The sequence below is a fragment of the Lingula anatina genome, chromosome 3, assembly GCF_051362555.1.
Source record: "Lingula anatina isolate TDL-2025a chromosome 3, LinAna3.0, whole genome shotgun sequence".
Taxonomy (NCBI): Eukaryota; Metazoa; Brachiopoda; class Lingulata; order Lingulida; family Lingulidae; genus Lingula; species Lingula anatina.
In genome coordinates, this window is record NC_141769.1 from 16,522,469 (window position 1) to 16,538,001 (window position 15,533).

Sequence of the window (15,533 nt, forward strand, 5' to 3'; positions counted from 1 at the left end):
AAGCAGAAAATAACTATGTACCCAGCTAACATACATGTAGAACGTTTTGATGACGTTACCACAGGTTTAGACCATCGGAAAACGTTATAAAGAACGTTATTCTAACGTTCAACACCGTCACTAAGTGACTTTTATTATCATTTTTCCGAGAAACGTTGCCAGCAGCTGATTTCAAATTGGGGTTTGAGTTAATCGGCGACTAGAACCGCGTGGATTTTAAAACCTTTGGACTGTCGGCACATACCCCATATAACCGACATGTAATGAAAAGTTTAAGCTATTTTACTCAATAAATACACCATATTCTAGTCGTTTTACTTCCACGAAGGATTCTAAAAATGATGGAATATTTTTTAAAATATTGCATCTACGAATTCAGTAAGTTCAAACTAAGAAAAATGTAACTTACAAGCAGCACGTTAGTGTTTTATTATGATTGCATGTTAATAATAATAATAATAATAATAATAATAATAATAATAATAAGATTCTTATATGGCGCCTTACATTCTATCTCAAGGCGCCTTACAATAATGGCTAATATACTAAAATCATTTAAAAAATGGAAACCATTCAAAATTTACACTACTAAAAATCATCTTATTAAAATACATATATATATTTAAAAAAAAAGAAAAAATCTAAGAGATATAGACAGAATTAAAAATGTGGGTCTTTAAAAGAGATTTAAAATTGTCAAAGTCTTCTGTTTTTCTAATAAAATTTGGTAGACCATTCCACACTTTTGGGGCGTAGATTATAAAAGCACGATCTCCATAACTTTTGAGGCACCCCTTCTCTAAAACAGAATGTTCTAAAATAAAATCATTCTCAGTATTAAAACGTGTGGACCGCCGTGGTAAGTTAAAACAGATAAGATCAGATAAATATAATGGTCCTTGTGAATGGATCGCCTTAAAAATAATACAAAGTATTTTAAAATCAATCCTCTGCTTCACAGGCAGCCAGTGTAATTCTTTCAGAATGGGAGTGATATGGTGTGTACTATTGTACTTAATTTGACAAACCAGTCTTGCAGCTGAGTTTTGAATAACTTGTAACTTTTTAATCTGATAGTCACAAATACCAAAGAGGAGACTATTGCAGTAATCTAATCTAGATGATATAAATGCATGTACTAATTTTTCAGTGGTTTTGTTATCTAAAACTTTCCTTATTTTTCCAATGCGCCATAGTGCATAAGATGCTGATTTACACACTTCAGATACACGCTTGCCCATAGTGCCATTTTCATCGAGGGTAACTCCCAGATCTTTTACAGAACTAGATGGTTTTATAAGAACATCTATGCAAATGTTGGCATTTGCTACATTTTTTCTATTTGCCTTGAACCTTGATGTAAACCATATCAACTCAGTCTTACTATCATTTTAAGCCAACATGTTCACTTTCATCCATTCTCGAATCTCTGCAAGACAAGTCTCCATAGAAGTGATTGTTGCAGACTGGCTGCTCTTGCATGTAATATATACTTGTGTGTCATGTTCTACCTTCAAAATACAGTATATTTGAGGATTTTGTTTTCGTTTGGGTTCCCTCTGGTGATCAATTACAAATTTGGTAAATTATCGGTAATTTGTACAGATAGCAAATACCATGTTCAAGGGCGGGGGTTAGGGAAGAATGCCAGAATAACCCAAATGCAATGCTGTATTGTTAGGTATTTAATCCCGGAGTAATCATCTCGGGTATCTGCCACTAACCCTGATGCCATCATCTTTTCTTCGAGGTACTGAATATATGAGTTTTCTGTAGTTTGTTGGCTCAGATTAACCCACATCTCGACAAAATCGCCTGCTTCAGCTCATCCCGTGTAGTCTGTTGGACCTCTTTCCTTCGAGGTTGGAGATAAATATGGTTCTACCTTCATCCACACAGACACCGTGTAAACTTTTCGTGTAAACTTTTCCGTAGCCGACCTTCAGGTGTGTAGACACGTATACAGCAGTCATTGGGATCTGACACTACAGTATGGCATCACCACTGGGTGTGGTTGCTATGTACTCGCCGAATTCTACTGGTTTTGCTGAGGTGTCATTGTAGACTGTAATCTGTGTACTGTCAGTACGATATACCATTATCACACACGTGTCTTTGCTAGCATCCATCGCGAACAGGTGACCCTCGTGGGTCAATGTAATACGACCAGATGTGCTGCCTATTATCTATTCTATTCATACAAAGTGTCTATATAAAAACCGAATGAGAAAGTTGGGATATCAGTTTATTTGACAAAGAAATACAAACTTACCTTACATAACACATCAAAATATACATGTAACCAAGGAGTCTGTTATAACTCCTTGATGTAACTGATGTCTTATTTTCAATAATTTGAAATTAAATTTTCAGACTTCAACTACATTAGCCATACCAATGCTACATAAAAAAGATCAAAGTCAGAGCCTGCGCGATGCTGAACTTAAGGCCAAAAAGTACATATTCTTCAATAAAGAAAGTCTTACTGTTGACACGGACATTCTGCTGAGGGCTATGGCGCCGTCGATGCTTAACTTGTAGTGGTAAGGCCCCATTCAGAATAGGGTCAAATATGGCTACCCACTGCAAAGCTTGCCGTCTAACCCGCTTTAAGACAATGAATAGATATCCCGAATAAATATAAGTGGGTCGGTCATATAAGGACCTCGGACTAATTAGTCCCCTATTCTGAATAGGGCCTAAAAGACTAAAAATTTAGAATTCCTTAATTAATAACACCTTTTTAAAATAATTGTCATGACCCCTAATTGAAAGAATTGGAATATGTCCTTTTTTGTCAAGACACAGACATATAAATGATAGCTTGTTACACTGGTATTGTTATATACTAGCATAAAGTGAGTCATGTAAAAGAAAATGATTACATTAGATTAAAGAATGTTTATTTACAGCGTCAATTATATGTACATACATTTTGGTACAGACATGTACCTCTGCCGTACCAAGATATCAAGAAAGATGGGCTTCATCTTATTATTTCTGCAGCAACTAAGCCAAGATCCACATACAGGTACACTCTACATAAACTAGTATACAAAAATGCCTCTCGCGTTTCGACGCATTCATATCTCTTAAAAAAGAAACCAGTTCCTGAAGAGACTATCGCTTGGTCAGTCATGAATGTACGGTTGTCTGATCCGTTTGATGAAGGGTCGGTCGACATGCCTTATAAATTATTTGGTTTAACACAACTGTAGTCTTGATTAGGCAACAGTTCTCCTTGATAATATATAATTATACAAATATGATATTTAAGTTCGATTGCCTCCATATGTGATATTCATTTGCTCAGATATGTAAACGTTATCTTTGATACATGTACATGCTTTTATATCAAAACTTTACCCGAAGTGACATTTTGACCAGAGACCAGGAATTGGTGAACAAAATCATAAATCGTTATTTATAATTGTATGTCTTGATCCATCCGTCCTGTTGAAGTACCACGAAGTGACCTTCCTGGTTGATACACACATCCGTGGGACTACACAGTGCATCCTTGGCTGTCAGCACATAGCGTATGAACTGCCCATAAGAAGACACCTGGTGGATGTTATCAGCAAGGAAGTCGGAGATAAATATGGTTCCATCCTCATCCACGCAGGCACCGTGTGAACATTTCATGACATCCATCCCACCGTACGTGTACTGTAGCTGACCTTCAGGTGTATAGACGCGTATACAGCAGTCATTGGGATCTGACACTATGATGTCACCACTGGGTGTGGTTGTTATGTACTTGCTATAGTTTACTGGGTTTGTTGAGGTATCACTGAATGATCTGATCAGTCTTCCGTCTGTACGATATACCATTACCTTGTCTGCTTTACGCAAGCTATCATCCATCACGATCAAGTGACCTTCGTGGTTCACTGTAATACGACCAGCTGTGCTGCACTTGAACGATGACTTGACAACACCGTCTTTAGTATATATCCTCACTTCCTGTGTTTTGCCGTGCCTTACAGTTGCTGCTATTGTACCGTCGCGTAGTCCTGTCAGTCCGAAAAGATCCTTCACCTTGATATCCTTCTTGATGTCCCCTGTGGAGGAACAGATAATGATACGACGCTTGGTTTTGTCAGCTTTACACGTAATCCCCACCACGACGTCACCATCAGGCATGCTGTCCAGAACTATGGGGAACTCCTCTGGATCCTCGGAACGCTGTAGTTGGTGTTGTGTGATCAAAGTCGGCGTGATGTCTCCTATAACAACCTCACCCATTGCCTGCTGTATAGTTGTTTCTGCCCAACTGGTGGTCTGAAATCTTAGCGTGGACACAGGATAGGTGGGGGAATGTGTCTCCAAAGTTTTCTTCAATAAAGTCATCCATTCTGCTTGATGTTTAATTACACTAGAGACGGAAGCATTGTTAATCAAACTTTCGTAAAATTTCAGTTGTTTTTCGAGGGATTCTATTTTATTGGCTGTTTGCAGTCGACTCTTTACGTCGAAATATGCTTTGTCCACATCTTCTTTGGCCTTTTCAGCACAAGCTTTCGCCAGCTTGCAAATTTCGTCTTCACGTTTCTCAATAGCATATTTAACGCGTTGCCTTTGCTTGTCCAAGTCGAAAAGCCTTTTCTGTTCTTCTCTTTCTATCACAGATTTGTGGAGAATAATATTTTTTATTTTATCCATAATCTCATTCATTTTACATTTCAAATCTTCGGCCACTGTTATAGCGTCTTTCCAAGCGTCGATGTGTCCTTTGTGTGTGTCCACCATGCATCTCTCACAGATGAAGGCGTCACATTGGGGACAGTAGGATTTAAGATAAAGGGATGGATGTACCTGACATTTTTCTAAAAGAGAAGATGTTAATTCCTTTAGTGTGTGGCCTTTCAAGACCCTTGTTCTCCTATGACAGCCGGCACACGTAGAACACATGAACTCGTTACAGTCCAAACACACGGAGATAGCAGGGGATTTACCGTCTTCTGGACACACGTCACATTGCCCTAAAATAAATAAATAAATAAATAAATAAATAAATAAATAAATATATCATACCCTTGTTAATGCTAACAAATCTTACATGTTAGCAATGTAAATCAATAAATTTGAATAAACAGTGACTTTGCGTATGCTTCCAATTCAATTTGCAATGAACAAGACCAAATTTTTATTCAATCATAGGTGATACTGACAAAATAACAATGGGAGCAAAATAAAATGTTGTCGTTATTCTGGATTATTGGTTCGTTATCTTGACACTGTGATCCGATTTTCCCCCGTTTGTCCTAAATGCATACTAGCACGAGTAATCATTGTTTTATTTCAATTTCAATGAAAAAGGGAAATAGGCGATATTCTAACTGACAAAATGAATTCATTTTATTTCATCTGTCATTTCACGTGCAGTCTATGAAAATTTGAAAAGAAACTTATCGCTTATATTAGTATTTTTATGTTGAATTTGTAATGTCTCGAAACGGACAGTTTATTTAAACCAAGAGGGATCCTACAATATGCACATGGATTTTTCACAGTTAAGAATATATGATGTCTCACTAACAGGGACGTTAACTCATCAATTAATAAAGTCTCACCTAATCACCGAAATACAATTGTTAAGTATTTTTACCTGCTCCATCAGAACTGGCACTTTGTCTTAAAACATTGGCAAGGTATTCTTGCCCATAGTCGTCTAAAAGTTTGACAAAACATTCAAATGCATCCTGATGCGGTGAGTTCATCACGGCATCTAGCAGATGTTTGATGGCGTCTTTTGTCGCTGGTTTATTCTCCACGATCTGGCGATCCCTCTCCTCAATGACGCCATCTTGGTACAGGTGTTCAACCAGCCCTGTACTCCTCGGGTCTGTCAGGTTCTTGACCAGGTAGACATATTGCTGCCTGATCCTCTTCTTTTGGTCTTCATTCATGGTAAATACTGAATATGTATAATTCAGACATGGAAGAATATTAAGAAGGTACGTTCCGTGCACCGACTTATAAATAAAGCATCTGGAAAAAACATTGATTGAATACATGGATGAGTATCGAGTCAAATTTCTTTTCTAAAAGCAGCAATGAAGGTGACTCCGCATGCAAATAAAATGCTTTTTTTAATGTCTAGATATTAAATTGTGCCGATTTCTTTACAATTACAGTTGTAATCATCAACTATAAGCCTTCATGTATGATACCCGATCCATACAAGTGAGGCGCAATAATGTCTAAGAGAAAAAAATTCCGGACAACTTTCAAATGTCCTCCTGCGGCCGAGTTTTTCCTAACATCACGTGAGTACCTTATGAGGGTTCTGTGGTTTATATTTGATATGCTGTATTACCACCATGATGTCAGTGCTCTCTTAGATACTTACCTCCGCGTTGAATCTGTTTAAATGTAGACTACTTTAAAGCCGCCATTACTCAAAGGGAAAATGCCTCGACTACGCGTCCTTAGTTCCATTGAAAAAAGGTAACCCTTTGTCAGCTTAGCCTTTTTATTGTAATACAAACAAAGCCTGCCATTATGCCCAGTCACTGAATAACTTAATCCAAAAATTATATTGTAATTAACAATGTGGTATTGAAAAAAAAAAAGAAATGAACTGTTCCTTTATATTATGGGTTTGGACACAAAAGAATACTGGGTTTGGTTGCAGTACACCAGGTACAGTACACGGCTGGGGCCGTAAAGAAAATTAGGAAATATCTGTAATATAACACTGCAATAGTACATAATAAGTTGTAAGAGTAAATGTAGTCAACCCCAAAGTGGACGTACTTAGTATTATATTATATGCATTGTATGTTAAACTATCACATTAAAACATTTGACTCGATTTGAATAAGTTTTGTACAGGTGAATGTAGCTGATGGCGCTCGATTCAACTTTTACGACAAATTTCGTGGTGGCATCATACCCAACGTATATCGGACGCTGGGACCTAGCTGGTATATTAAGATGTAGACGTGCTTATTTTGACAGCAATTTGATGTCCGTTTTTCTTTTATTTGAATTGCAATCTGGCGTGTTTGGAGTTTTTGTTTCCGAATCTGTCATTATTTTGTAGACTGTGGTGAATAATAAATCGATTTTGTTTCACTATGGTAACCTAGTTTGATATTCTAAAGTCGTTTTTATGTGACATGCCAAGCGTGAAAGTTGTCATTATTTAGTAGACTTAACGGAGTATCTACGTCACTTTTATGATGCTCTTCTTAAAATAATACATCGATTTTGATTGCCATCTTTGTTTCTTTGTTCATTTCTTTCTTTCCTTTTTTTCCTGATAGTAGGCACGCGTGGTAATCTTTAGTCGTTTTATAGGGTTTTAAGTTCTCTAACCATCAAGGTGACAGCCAAGCGCGCGTGCACCTCTGCATGTATCTTTCTTGCTCAGCAATTGCCAGAAACCGTAAATTGGATTGGTAACGAATGGACCGATGTGCTACGATTTTAATTTTACATTTATGATCCTTCAGATTCATGCTAAATTTGCAGCATTGCATAGCTCAGCAGCTATACCATAGTTTATGGTTACAAGTTGTAAATATTTCCAGAATATTTCATGTATAAAGGTGCAATGCTCATTTTTATCGCCGTATAGCAGGCTATGAGTGCAGTACGTGGTTATAAGAGCCACATGCTGACATTACTGAAATTTGCAGGAAAGTTTATTTTTGCTGAGTGAAAGTCTAACGATCATTGTGTCCTATTACAGATGAAACCGTGAAAAAGAAAATTTCAGTTATATCATTTTATTTCTCTGACGTTATCATATATGTACATTGTTGATATTGCCCAAATTAAATCCACTGTCCATTTAGGATGCCAAGACCCAAACACAACATCTTGCCCAGACCACGAGATAACATTAACGAACACAACAGCGTTCTAAATAGTAGAGTAAACAGTCATTACATATCAGAGTACTATTTACTTAATCATTCTGTGAATATGCCAAAGAACAATCACATTATACTATCAAATACATTGTCACAGTACTTGAGATACATCACATCACCATAACTTCACAAATCATGGCAAATAGGGGGGAAATTTCCGATTACTGAAACAACAAATCTCACCACTTCGACGTGTTTAGAAGCGCCACAGAACACACGGGTGTGACACTCAAAATCAGAACAATAAAATCTCCACCAGTTTTAGGTCATTACGGAAGCATATAACCCAAATCACAACTAAGAGGTCAAGTATCAAATTAATTATGAAAATCCAAAAGTCCGATGGTTGACTTTTAAGTCGTATAAATTATTAAAATCATTAATTATTGTTCATATAAATAATTAAAATTATTACATTTACAAAGTTCGACAGCATATCTATGAGAACTACCATTTGCCAAGACTCCCAAAAGGTTGGACCATCTCAAGGAGAAAATTTAAGTAACATGTAACAAAGCGTAAAAGGAAGCTTGTCTACACGACCACCAATGTTTTACACAATGAGGTGTACCCTACAAACTCAACAAAACAGTTCGTATATTCATCTATAAAACCCAGGCAGCCTGCATTATCTGCTTTGAACACATACAAAATGAATGATAGGAAATTAATGTTATGCTTATACATACTGGTATATAATTTATACTACTATGTAAGTAGTACATGTATACATAAGGGAATGTATATATATACCAGTACATATAATTCTCTTTCATGGCAAATTAAACTTAACAGTTACAATACTATATAGTTTATCAAAATTCAGGGATCTCTCTGAATGGCCTAATTAATTGTAATATGTAAATCAGTAATTAGAAACAAACTGATGTATGTCTAATGTGATAATAATGTGTTAAAAAAAAAAAAAACAGGAAAAACAGATCTCATTTGTTCACTTCATAGTAAATCTATGTCTCATTGAGTATTTGATGTGTTATTGCACAAATACAAAATAAGAAATTTTGATTTCCAATCCAAATCATGCAAATGCAGAAATAGTTTAAGCTACTACAGCTCAAGGTTAACTAATAGTATCTTTCAATTAATTTATGAAAATCTTTATGACAGTGGAGTGGAATCAGGCTGGAAAATAATGTTGGACTATAAGACAAATGCAATTATTGTCCCTAATGGATAATGGCCATATTTTATTTTATTTTATTTATTTATCATTTTTTTTTTACAAATTAAAAAGATGGACTGCATCTTATATCCAAGGCTTACATGTACAGGCACTCCAAGCTACTCGACATGTATTGACAATATTACACATTCTATTTGAAACACTGTAAATGTTACTTTCTTTTATCCACAGTATTGGGTGCAAGGAAAGTACAACTGAAAGCTCAAACGAGTGGTAGTTTAAGTAGTGAAGCGTATAAATCCTCCGTGTCAATACAAATTGATAAAAACAGCTATAGCTATAGAAGTTGCATACAGCATTCTAAAATGCATGGTCATACATTTAATGCTGTCCAAGTGCTTTTGGAATCCATGCAATAAGCAGAACAATTTTTTTCAGAAGAACAGTAATATTATGTTTTGGAAAGAGGACCAGGGTTAAAGCACATTGGAATTTCAGGACCATTACGTTAGAAATACAAATGCTTAGAAAAGAAGTCCAAGTGAACAGTTGTGTTGATAGGAAGGATGTAGTTTGGTCTCTCAGATACAAGCAAGTTTTTCCAAAAAAAACTGTGTTTTTCTCACATAGCTTAAGTACTAGGAGTAGTTTAGATGTTCACTATTAACAGTGTACTTCTTTAACATTTAAACTTTTTTAGTGTCTGGAATATTAGAAGCCTTTAGTAACACTTGAAGTCTTTGTAATACTGTAATACCAACTATAATATTCTTGGTTTGTACAGATACCATAATTAACAGACCTAAAACATTCAATGTTGTTGTGATCATAATCTTTTTACCATCAAGGATAAGTTAAATATAATGTGTTCCAAAGTGGCTGATACAGCCAAAAACTCATCACCTATATGTAAGTCTGGGGCCAATCTAAAATATCATCTTTCTGTTGATCAACATAATAACAAAAAAAAAAATGTTTTAACATTTTAAAATAACATTTGGGGTTTCATTTTACACATGCAATTTCGGAATCTGGAGAAAAATGTATGTGCCAAAATAAGTCCAATGTAAGTTTTCAGTGGTTAATTTGGTCCTCCCTTTTAAAAATATGGTCACATGGTCTAGCACACACATATACATGTATATATATATATATACTAATCCACAAAAAATTTTGGGTGGAATTCAGACAGTGTTATTATAAAGGGTGTAAATGTTACACAAAACGTCCATCAAAAGGCTAGCATCTGTAGCCAATTTGTAACCATATTCAGTTTAAGAAAATTTGGTATTATTGCACAGTTTCCTGTATTATATTTGATTTAATCTATCATCATAAAAGCCAATACGAAGACCACATACATGTAAGTTCATGTAGGCTTTCCTTTTATCTCACAATCCAGATTTTCCAGTTCTTGTTGAAGTAAATTTGTCCCCACTGGCAGCTGAGATGTTCAGTTGATGTCTGTTCTCATTTTTCTCAGTGACGTATGTTTAATGCTCAGATTTCACATTTACCCCCAGATCTCATCTAGTGGAATACTGCTTTGTAACTGTACTGTCCCACCAGTCTGAGAGTGGTCTCTTATTGTGCTGTGATATTTATTATTTTCAAATGAGAAATCCCTTCCAATTCTCATACCATGGACACTTCTTCCTCCTCCTCTCCACCCTCATCTGGGGGGAAATCATAGTAGCATTTGGTGTTTGATTCTCCCACATTTTCATCGGGTGGAAAGTCATAATGTCTGGAAGAGTCCATCTCCTTGTTTGTGTCTAGTTCTTCTGTAAGAGAGGACATACAGACATGAGTTAATAGCAGACCATGCTTTAAGTTGCTGTTTTTGTAAATATTAAGTTTGAAAGTACATCTACTGTAGTAGAGGAAAGGATAATGATATCATCACTGAATAGCTGTAGTGTGTATAAGTGTATATGTGTATAAGTGCAGGACATCCTTCCTAACTAGCTGCAACTCCACTTACAAAGGAAATAAAATAAGTGAATTATAAAGATCATTGTTCAATAAAAGAATTGAGAAGACCAAAATTTGTTCAATTATACAATATAATGACCGTTTTTCATCCTTCTCTAATATATATATATATATATATATATATATATATATATATATATATATATATATATATAAAATGATGATGATAATCCCTGGTGGAGATCCCTTCATGTGCGTGGCATGTGCAGGAAAGCAGAGGAAATTGTTCCAGAGACAAGCATGCAATAACCAGTGAAATCAGAGCTGGGAGGATAATGCAGAATGATATTATAATAAAAGAGTGCACAATTGTAAACAGTTGTAACACTGAAAAGAAATGGGTTATTTGTGAGAGCAAGGCATTCTGACTACTGCCTACAGTATACTTATTGTGCATATTATTAATGTGCATCTTATTTTTTTTTTAATATTGACCATTTTTTATTTTCACAGATTTTATTTCAATATTTGAGTTTACAATAATTGGATTGTTTGTGGAGGGGATAGCTAAGGTTTAGACCTTGGCTACAATTCTGTTTTCATTGAAAGAAAATAAAGTGATTACAGAAGTGCATTGTTTGAACATGGTTATAATTATGTGCATATTAGTTACATATAACTGGTTGGGTGTGATGATTTTTGCTATCAGCAAATAGTGCTTAATGATAAGAAATCTTGGATTCAAAGTTACTGTAGGATACAGGAAAAAGTTCATTTATTCTAACTACTGATTGCAAGGAATGCATAACAAATTTATAAACCACATCCTTATTAACAGTTTAATTTTGCTTTCAGTTTAGTCTGTTCAGGCCAAATCAACCTGAACTGAATTATAACTCATTTCATTTTAAAAAATGAAAAAGTGCAGATATGTTCTAAATTGACTATATCAAATCACTATTCACAGCATAGGAATCAAAAAGGATGTTATGGGAATCAAAGACACAATACTAAGTTGTTACACATGAAACACTGAGACTAAAATACATCCTCTTTAAAATTAAACTAACTGTCACCATGTAATGTCTTAGGATAACTTAATATTTAAACAATTCCCTATATTCCCTAAGAGCAACAAGTTTGCATGACTATGGCACATTCACCTGTTTCCTCACTGTCAACAATTGACCAATCATGAGCCACCTCTGTGGACCAATCATGGTTCAGCTCTGACAGATGGGCGGGCAAAGATGCTCTACGAACCACCTGATTGACATGCTCATCGTCAAGGTGATGCAAATCTGGGCAGGATGGCCCTCTAGTTTGCTCAACGATTGGTTCAGACTCCACTGTGTCATTTTCTAGGTCAAGGTCAGGATCATACTCAAGGTCAGGGTCAAGGTCAGTGGGATCTAGTATAAGTAAAGCTAGGTATATGCTAACAGACACCCAAAGACAAAGATGCAACTTAAAAGCAACCACACAGATGAGTAAACAAAATCTACTAGAATGTAAACTACTAAACATGTTATACATGTACATTACCTAATCTAATATGTTAAACTAAAAAACATTGAACTTTTAACACCAGAAAAAAACTATTTTAAAAATTAAACCACTATCCCAAACCAGGTGTTATATTTCTACTTTGTATTTATATTATTTTCATGTTTACATCTGTTGAATGATATATACATTAAGACAAAACGCATGTGCAAAACCCTGTAACACGAATTTCAAAAAGCCCCTTTATCTATCTTTGCCTAAAAACCAAATAAGAAAAATAGAATTAAATGAAAACATTTCACCTTTCCCATGTGAAATATTAAAGTTTATAGATATTTTCATCTTATCAGTGTTTATAGGGTTCATGTCTTCAAATATACAAAAAAAAAAAAAAAAAAAAATTGTCAGTATTCTAAGATCAACATATCAGGGTGTTATATGTAAGTAAACAAATCCAAATACCTTTTACTTTTGCTTTCTCAAAAAAGCAATTATTTACGCAAATATATGCTCAGATTTACAAAACCATAAATGTATTCCTAAGTGATTTGTGACCAGAGTATCAGTAAATGTGAAAAAAAAAGTATCTGAAAACTGATGAGAAACATACTTGTTAGAGGTCAGGTCATGAAGGAAACTGAGATATAAACTTTTCAGGACCAGAGGCACCACTGATACCATGAACTACTCACATATGTGGTATACAGTGAGATTGCACTGAAATATAATTACTGATAATATGTGTATTTGAGTTACTAGAATAAATTATCTAATTTTTGATCAACCTCGTCTTATTATCATACAGTAAATGTAAATTATTCATATTATTATTATTACCTACATACAAAATGTTGCAAATACTGAAATATGTGCTGGTAATGCAATGTATACTGTTCATAACAAAAATAGTCAGAGGTTCTTTATGAAAAAAAATTTTTTTTTTTTTTTGAAAACTTATGAAGATTTTGTGGTTGTTATTCCATTACATGAATATTGTTCAAACACCTAAATTCAAACCTTAAATGTCCTAATATTTATTTATAAAGGGATGGATTAAAATAGGACATGAAAAGGGTGCAAAGAGTAAAATATATTTTGTTGCTCAGTGTTACTATGTTAAAACGGATAATAAGTTCTGTAGAATAATTTGGAAACATCTGGTAAGTGCATATGTTAAACAACAAAATGTGATATGTTTACAGACAGCCTTATATAAAATTGATTGAAATAAGACTGTAGCATATCATTAATTTGACAAATGTTTGTACTTACAAGAATAATATTTTTTTTCTTTTTCAACAAGAAGCTATACTAATACATGTAGAAGGCACATATATAGATAAAGATATTAAACAGATGTTTCTTTGCTGGAAGCAGTGACACTATTTGTTCTGCTAAACTTTCTGGGTCTGTTTAACTCATCAGTACTTTGATACTGGGTGCGTGTTATCTGAGGGGCGCCACCTACAGTGAAATCTGCAGTAACAACTTCTGCCACCTCTGCCCCTGCCGATGCATTATTTATTAAGTAAGCTGACTGAGAAAACTTTGTTGGACTTTTGGGACTGGTTGGGCAACTTTTGACTTTGGGGCTCCTGGGATTTGAAGACACTGATGAGTGCTTAAGTTTTGTAGCATCAGATGATGCTGTCACAATTTCTTCAATACATGCTATGTCGGCAGCGGATGGTACATTTGCATAATAACTCTTCTGAGTATAGTTTGGTGAATGTGATTGGCTGGTTGATGTGACTCTTTCTGATTGGTTGTTGGTGTTCACCACAGACTGAGATGTTGGCATTGGTTTTAAATTAGATTTAGCCAAAGATTCTGAAAGCTGAGTCAGCAAAGACTCTGGTAAGCTTTTCCTGGGAGTTTGGGCAGTGGGACTTTGAGGTGGGCTTGACACTGAATGCCACTGCCGGGTAGCCTTGAATGCCATAGGATTACCTGAATATCTTGAAACTGAACCACTTTGGCTTTGTTCATTTGATGCGGGGGGTTTCTTAGAATTACCTGAAACTGAAGTTTGTCCATAACTACCAGAGGATGTCTGTGAGGTAGTTTTATTGGGGCTACCTGAATATGAAAAGTTTCTTTGTTGTGCTGTAGAAGCAGATATTAACTGTGAAATATGAGCTAAAGATGCCCCAGAGAAAGAGTCAGTAAGCTTGGTCGGGGAGGTAGGGCTGACCGGGCCTCCAGAAACTGAAGAGCGGGTTAGTTTTGTTGAAGAAGCAGTTACTGTTTTGGAAACCTGAGCTAGCTCAGATTTGGTGGGGATATTTGAGTATCTAGCCAATCCTGAAACAGCATATACACACATTTAGCACAATCAGCACTTAAAAGCTAATACATGAAATGTAAAAATTTTTGTTTTGTGGCCTGGAAAAATATGCAAATTTTCAATCTGCCAATGGAAAAATGCCAAAAATTAAATAATCTATTCTTTTATAACACTTTCAGATTGAGAGTTACAGTAGAGCACATAAATTACTATCTCTTCTCAATGCTATCCCAGTAACTAGAATCACTTATCAAAATACCATTACCAGATATAAAGTAACTTCAACAAATTGACAGAATTAAAAAATGCAATGAATCTAGGGAACACAAACACAAGCAATGTAAACTTCTATCTCCTTTTACTCACTACTCAATAGACAATAAACACAAGCAAGAATATCATGCTTTACTCTACCTGGTGGTTTTTTGGGTATTTCTGGTTTATTACTCAGTGCTGGCTTGACCTCTGTGTCTGGTGATGGCTGTGTTATTGTCACTGCTGGTGGAGCTGGGGCGCACACAGTGGGGACAGTGTGTTCGTGTAGGGGCACCTGTGACAGAATAAACTTAATGTCAATTACTGATACAATGTAATTGTAATAGTAGATTAAGTGTGGGCCAGTAGATTTTTTTCAAAGCCACTGTTGTTAAATAAATACTACTATTAAATGTGGGCCAGTAGATTTTTTTTCAAAGCCACTGTTGCTAAATAAATATTAATTGAACAAGTGGAAAATTTTAGACGTGATTGTTTTAGATTAATCTTCCATGATGAA

At 35.2% G+C, this 15,533-nt stretch overlaps 2 protein-coding genes across 4 annotated transcripts in view; both read right to left on the reverse strand.

Annotated features, from left to right (window-relative positions):
* Positions 1-467: 467 nt before the first annotated feature.
* On the reverse strand, positions 468-6,220 carry LOC106159512 (uncharacterized). The gene is made up of 2 exons (XM_013535812.2): positions 5,612-6,220; positions 468-4,985 (listed from the first exon to the last, which is right to left on the reverse strand). The coding sequence occupies exons 1-2, from the start codon at positions 6,018-6,020 to the stop codon at positions 3,421-3,423; spliced, it is 1,974 nt and encodes a 657-aa protein (XP_013391266.2). The 5' UTR covers positions 6,021-6,220; the 3' UTR covers positions 468-3,420.
* Positions 6,221-7,723: 1,503 nt separating this feature from the next.
* Positions 7,724-15,533, reverse strand: part of LOC106159510 (F-BAR and double SH3 domains protein 2) — a 29,201-nt gene continuing 21,391 nt past the window's right edge. Inside the window, exons 19-21 of one of the 3 annotated variants that reach the window (XM_087008646.1) lie at positions 15,173-15,308; positions 12,129-12,377; positions 7,724-10,814 (exon numbers count right to left, since the gene is read on the reverse strand). In XM_087008646.1, coding sequence (XP_086864772.1) covers positions 10,666-10,814; positions 12,129-12,377; positions 15,173-15,308 — 534 coding nt within the window. In that variant the 3' untranslated portion in view covers positions 7,724-10,665. The other 2 variants (XM_087008647.1, XM_087008645.1) reach the window with 2 other exon arrangements.